This window comes from Poecilia reticulata, linkage group LG6, assembly GCF_000633615.1.
Source record: "Poecilia reticulata strain Guanapo linkage group LG6, Guppy_female_1.0+MT, whole genome shotgun sequence".
In the NCBI taxonomy this organism is placed as follows: Eukaryota; Metazoa; Chordata; class Actinopteri; order Cyprinodontiformes; family Poeciliidae; genus Poecilia; species Poecilia reticulata.
Window position 1 is genome coordinate 31,056,035 of NC_024336.1, and position 6,501 is coordinate 31,062,535.

General features: G+C 48.2%; 2 protein-coding genes across 5 annotated transcripts in view; one reads left to right on the plus strand and one right to left on the minus strand.

Moving 5' to 3' along the window:
• Window positions 1-476: 476 nt before the first annotated feature.
• On the minus strand, window positions 477-2,428 carry pdf (peptide deformylase, mitochondrial). 4 transcript variants are annotated; one of them, XM_008412710.2, is made up of 4 exons: window positions 2,095-2,230; window positions 1,936-2,002; window positions 1,147-1,721; window positions 477-882 (listed from the first exon to the last, which is right to left on the minus strand). In XM_008412710.2, the coding sequence occupies exons 3-4, from the start codon at window positions 1,712-1,714 to the stop codon at window positions 725-727; spliced, it is 726 nt and encodes a 241-aa protein (XP_008410932.1). In that variant the 5' UTR covers window positions 1,715-1,721; window positions 1,936-2,002; window positions 2,095-2,230; the 3' UTR covers window positions 477-724. The 4 variants fall into 4 exon arrangements, with proteins under 4 accessions (XP_008410932.1, XP_008410930.1, XP_008410933.1 ...); XM_008412708.2 differs by lacking the exons at window positions 1,936-2,002; window positions 2,095-2,230 and adding an exon at window positions 2,331-2,428; XM_008412711.1 differs by lacking the exons at window positions 1,936-2,002; window positions 2,095-2,230 and adding an exon at window positions 2,262-2,348.
• A 277-nt stretch (window positions 2,429-2,705) lies between these two features.
• The window catches only part of tat (tyrosine aminotransferase), a 17,156-nt gene continuing 13,360 nt past the window's right edge, over window positions 2,706-6,501 (plus strand). Inside the window, exons 1-4 of the transcript XR_001776687.1 lie at window positions 2,706-2,856; window positions 3,106-3,323; window positions 4,512-4,613; window positions 4,756-4,857. The gene's annotated coding sequence lies outside the window, so the exon portion shown is untranslated. The remainder of the gene's footprint in view (window positions 2,857-3,105; window positions 3,324-4,511; window positions 4,614-4,755; window positions 4,858-6,501) is intronic.

Below are 6,501 nucleotides of genomic sequence, written 5' to 3' on the forward strand. Positions count from 1 at the left end.
GGACCAAACGCCCCAGAACTGGACCAAACGCCCCAGAACTGGACCAAACGCCCCAGAACTGGACCAAACGCCCCAGAACTGGACCAAACGCCCCAGAACTGGACCAAAAGACCCAGAACTGGACCAAACGCCCACAGCTGGACTAAACGCCCAGTTCGCTACAGGCAGAATGAGTCGGTCCCAGCGCTGTGGGTCAGAACCAGACATCCTGATGTGAAGAACCGGAACCAGAGTGTCACGGTACCACGAGGCGCATCAAGCTACTGCTGCTGGGTTCTGGGCTGGAGGTGAGCATCCAGCAGAGCGGCTCTTCATTCAGGGCCGGCCCAAGGTGATACGGGGCCCCAGGCAGAACCTGACTGACCGGGCCCAATGTTGACGGGCCCTACCAGCACAGAGGTAAAGAACCAGCAGAACCTCTGGTTTCAGAGGTTGCTTGGTTTCACATTTCCGTTGCTAAAATGTTTCAGATCAGATTAGAACTCAGAAACGTTCCTTTATTTCTGTCACGGGAAAAGATCCACACAGTCGGTTCTGATGGTTCTGGTTCCTGTTGATGAAAAACGTCCAGTTTGTCAAAGAAAGGCAACAGAACCTCGGGCCCATCAGGGGGTTTTATATTCCAGAATCTGGACCTCTGCTCAGTATCTGCTCTCAGTTCTGGTTCTGAAACGTTCTGGTACCAGCTGGACCAGAACCAGGTCCAGCTCTGCGCCACGCGGCGCTACTCGTTGTGCTCCTGCCAGTTGATGTTGATGAAGGTTCTGGAGTCCATGCGGTCCAGGAACAGAACTCCGTCCAGGTGGTCCATCTCGTGCTGCAGGATCCGGGCCGGCCAGCCGCTCGCCTGCCAGGTGACCTCTTGACCTTTCTCATTCAGGGCTGGAAACAGGAAGCAGAACCCCTGGATGCTCCATCATTTCGTTCCTTAAAGTTCAGGTTGTTTAAAGTTCAAAGGTCATTTCACCAGACAGACAAACCATAAATCTACCCCATCAATAGAGCTCAACCGATCAGAACCGATCAGAACCAGCCTCCTTACCTGATCGGTTCTGATGCGCTGCTACATTAAAGAGGAAATCATGGGTCGATTTCCTCCTGAACCAGCAGAACCTGATCCGGTTCTGGACGGGTTTCCAGACGTACCTGACACTTCCACGGACCGGAACCGCGGCACGGTGGCAGAGAAGCCCGAGATGCTCTCGCAGGCCTCCTGAGAAAGAACCGTGCTGCCGTCCAGAACCCGGAGCTCCGGGTTCAGGAAGATTCGGAGCGGCTGGATGGAGAGGCCAAGGGCCCGCCGGGCCGCGGGCGGAACCGCCTCGAACAGGTTCCAGGGATACTCCAGCATCAGGATGCGGAGCGGCACGCCCACCTGCGGCGCGCTCAAACCCACGCACTGCAGCCTCCTCATCACCGTCACCATGGTTACCAGAACCCGCTGGATCTCCGGGCCCGCTATGGCCGCCGGGTCCACGGCGGCGGCCCGGCAGCGCAGGACCGGGTCGCCCACCTGGCACACGTGGCTGTAGGGGGGAGATGGAGGGGGGCGGAGCTTCCGCTTCACGTACTGCAGGTAGGAGCGCACCTTAACGCCGCTGGACCAAGAGCGGATGCAGGCGGGTCGGACCAGGACTCTGCATGAGGAGAAGGCGGTTCTGGACGCACAGAACCCGAATCTGGACCAGGCGAGCAGAGCGGCACTGGAGGTCATGGCGACGCTGGAGGTCAGGATGGATCAGGACAAAAGGATGTTAAAGTCACAGAAGAAGAAGAAATGGGAAATGTTCAGCAGAACCAGAACCAGAACCTTCTGAAGGCCGCCTCACTGTTTACACAGATCGGGCATAACATTATGACCACCTGCCTAAATGTTAAGCCACGGCTGTGCAGCTCCAGCCTGCAGCTTTTAGACGCGTCTCTGCTTCAACACACCTGAGTCACATAACGAGGTGATTAGCAGGACTCTGGAGAACCTGGCTGCACCGAGGAGGAGATTCAACTGTGTTGGAAAAGGGAGACAGCTGAGAGTCGCAGGACCTCAGAGGACAGGGACTGCCCCCATCTTATGTCCAATAGTCCCCGCTCACTTACAGCAGCCATGATGAAGGGTCGTCAGTCACTGTACCTGTCAGTGGTCATAATGTTATGTCTGATACATGTATTTCTGCGCACCATTAAACCCCGCCCGCCCGGTCTGTCTGGTACATTAAAACATGCTCTCCTATCCAGCAACTCCACAAAGTATTATTGAATATTACCGCTGCCGCGGGTTTAGTCTGAAATAAATGACGTATTTCCGTGTCGGTGGTTAATAGACTTCCTGTTACCTGCAGGTCCGCTGAAGCTGAAGCTACCTGAGCTACAAATATCTCAGTTCTGGAAGGAGAAGCCAGGACAGAGGAGAGGCGCTCAATATGATCACTTCCTGGTCTATACCACGCATGAGCAGTACGAGTCACTTCAGAATAAAAGCCTATATTGAACCAAGTTTCTCAAACTGTGGCTCCTGTTCTGTTCCTGCCGGTTATGGTTCTCACAGGAAATGTTGATGTCAACTAATCATGTAATTAACTGAAATTATTTTTCTCCCTAAATATTTACACTGATTATAAATTCTCTGGACTTCAGGAGATTTTATTTTGAAGGTAAGCGGTAACTTGGAAGCGGAAGTAGTTCGTTTTAAACCCAGATTCAAGCAGATTGTGAAGTATGCTGAACATGTCTCTGCATGTCCCGCGGGAGGCCGGACTGCCGGAGGACCTGTCGGGTTGCCCGCCCGCAGAGAGCAGCTGATCCGGGCCGGGTCCACCCAGGTTCTTCCGTTGATCTACAGAATCATGGCGGTTCACCAAGGTAGGTCCAGCTGACGGAACCGACCTGTTAAAGGAGGAAGCTGAATAACTTCTAGAGAAACATGCTAGAAAATCCCGATGCGTTTAATTCAAAATTAGCTGGAAAAAAAAGAACTTTGGAAAGTTCTGGATGTTTGACTGGAGAAGGTGAAAGAATCTGATCCAAAGTGCCCTGCTGACCACCATTGGACTTGGTTCATGTTGACCGAACTGCAGCAGAACCTGATCGGAACATCTCGTGTCTCCGCAGTGGTCTCCGGCCGGGCCGAGCCGGACCTTCGGCCCCTGAACCTGGAGGATCCGAGGCGGCTGCGGGTCCTCTCTGCCCGGGCCCTCTCCATCGTGATGAAGCGGGACGTGCAGAACTTTGAGGCGGTGATGACGTTCCTGGACGCGACGCACCGCCTGCTGCCCGGGCTGGTTCCCGCCATCCAACACATGAAGATCCAGTTCGGCCTGAAGACCATGGTAGGACCAGGAGGGATGGTTCTGAACAGTGGCGGCTCCAGAAACCTTGTTCTCAGGTGCCAAGGGCGACATGTTTCATTAAGTATTTAACAAACTAATGGCTTCTACAGCCATAATTATATGAAATTAAATTAATTGTCTAATATAAAAATACAGTTTGGTGCCTTGAGCTCAGAGTCTGAGAGGCTTTTACTTTATCAGACTTTTTTTTGCCTCTTATTTAGTGGAAATATTGATGTTGATGAGATTTTCTCTAAAATAATAACCTTGTTCAACCTTTATAGCTCCACTGTTGAAAATGAGGCTCTAACAAATGACAGTGAGATAAAATCCAACATCTGGTTTGAGGTGATTCCTCTGGAACCTGTTGGAGGAAAAACATCCCAACTTCAGAAGATGAGCTTTAACCTAACAGAGCTCTGTGGTTCCTCCTGTCAGTGTGAGAGTCAGGGTGAGGAGGCGCCATGTTAGGAAGAGAAGCTGCAGGATCCTCAGAACAAACAGGTCATGATGCTGGGCTACTGATTATCCCACCTGGTGGCCATTTTACTGCGAAATCAACTTTAAAAAGCGATATTAGGCTACCACATCTACTATTTTAACAGGCTTTATACAGGAGAGAACAGGTTTGGACATCCATCGTGGTGGAGACAGTGACGTCAGGTGCAAAGGGTCATATTTACTTATTTAAATTAACTTGTTTATTTAATTGCCTAATTAACCGCTACATGGCTTGATTAGACCATCACTGTTATGATAAAATGTTCTTCCTACTGATTACCTTCATGCTGAGTTTGCTATGATAAACACCGTCAGGTCAGTTCATGTAGATAACGGACGTAGATTTCCTCCGATTGGTCAGTTGCTGACAAATAGCCTGGAATGATTGGAGGAGAAATGCTCACGTCTGCATGGGGGCGGAGCCACATCATGTCAATTGTTTCCTGGAAGTGATAATAACAAAGTTCAAATCCTCTTTTTTTTTTTTACTCTGTATATAATTTATTTTGTTTTGTGTCTTTTGATGAAAATGCCGCAACAACTACATATAAGTCATGTTAAATCAGATGAAAAAATAATTAAATTAATATTTTCTGGAGGTGCTATGACTTTTCCAGAAAGAGCTATAACACCCCGATCGCCCCCCTGGCGCCGCCTCTGGTTCTGAAGGTTCTGGTTCTGTTGCAGGTCGTCATGCAGATGCTGAGGGAAGGCAGAGGGACGGTCCACATCGTGTCCAGTGTCATCCGGTTCTTCCCCAACAAGCTGCCTCAGTATGAAGATCAGTGCGTAAGTATCTAACCCACTAGAGCCAGCGGTACCAGTTCTGTTGGACTGAGATGCAACCGGAGCGCTGACCGTCAGAGCTGCTTTTGATCCCGGTCAGAGGTTGTTGGTGCGAATCCAGGAGCCGATCCTTTTGCTTCCACAGAGCCAAAGAGAAATGTTCCTGATGAGGAAGAACCAGGCCGACTTCAGGCGCCTGGCCCAGAACCTGGCCTTCACCAAGGAGAGGCTGCAGGACTACATGAAGGTCAGTAGGACCTAATTGGACCTGTTGATTGGATTGAGCCTCCATCTCTGCTGCTGGTTATGTCCAGCAGGGGGCGGCATTGAGCTGCTATCTGTATTTCAGGTCCAAGGTCAGGTTGTGTCTCATGGACCGCTCTCCTGACAAGATGTAGGGTCGCCATCTTGGAGAGGTCATCTGCTCCACTCAGTGTTTTATGAGTGATACTCAATGAAGTATCAGACCTATATAATTACATTACTAATCAGAATACCACAAAGTCTTTATTATTTGTTAATTCTGGCATTACTGGAACCGGCAAAAATAAGTTCCCTCACAAAACACCGTACCTTTTAATTTTCTTAAGCAGCTAATTTAATGACCTAAAAAGACCAGTTTCACTCGAGGGTTAACCCGTTAAAACTGTGGCAAATTTGAAATACTTTGGGTCATTCTTGGACAGTCAGCTCAACTTTGCTGAAAACACTGGCTATACTTTTAAGAAATGTTCTCAGAGTCTCTATCTTTTAAAAAATCTAGTTGTCTTTGGGTTACCTAACTAGAGCTTGTGTTGAGAGTTTTAACTTTTCATCTCGGCTGGTTTGGTCACATGAGCTGCAGATCAACAGAAACTTTTAAGAATACTTTCAATGGTAGGTAAAATAGCAGGTAAATTGTGGTGAAACCGAAAACAACTCAGCCTCAACTGTTTGCTGAGAGAACATGGAAGATGGCATGAAATATTTTAATAGAGCGCGTCCATCCTCATTATTCGTCAGTTTGAACCTCTTGAAGGTCTTGTTTTTGTCATTTAATTAGCTCTATATCCTGAAGAAAATGAAAAATGTGTTTTATTAGAGAATTTATTTTTTACAGTGCCAGTAATACCGGAATTAATAGTAAATAAAGACTTTGTGATATTCTGATTTAGTAATGTATTAGGTGTGCTACCACCCCCAGGCCACTAGAGGCAGTAGCAGGCCTGAAAAGATGCGACTAAGGAGCAGATTTAGAAGTACACCATTAGCTACTGAATTTGCTAAAAACTGAGCTGCCCTGAAGAAAATAAAACGGAGAAGTTCAAAGAAGTGGCTGGGGAGGGAAGTCTGGGCCTCCCTTCTGAAGCTGCTGCCCCCGCGACCCGACCCCGGGTCAGATGGATGGATGGAAGTTCAAATACACGCTGAGAGAGAAACTCCTTCCTAAAGATGAAGATGTACCACAGATTCTAAAGACAATAAAAATGAGAGAAACGAATAATATAGCAAATAGCGCCCCCTTTGCTTCCGGAGTGCAATGGTCCCACTTCCAAATTTTTCTATTTTATTTTTTATTAAACAAACGGTATACAAAGACTTGTTGAGGTACAAACAACATTGCAGCATAGGTAGGAAAAAAAGAAACAAAACATGGGGCTAAGACCATAGACATGAATACTAGTCGCCTCATGGAGCGCCGAGTCCTACGTAACAACGTCCGCCATCTTCTGTGTGGCAGCAGAGGATCGGAGCTCCTTCAGTCCTTTGTGTTTCAACCGTTTTACGGAACAAACTGGATTCATTCTCATTACCTTCCCAGGTAAGAATGAAAGATCAGAATCACTTTGCAGCCAGAAATTCGCTTCTAAACAACCGGAAAATATTTTCTATGTAGCTAAATTGGCCCGAA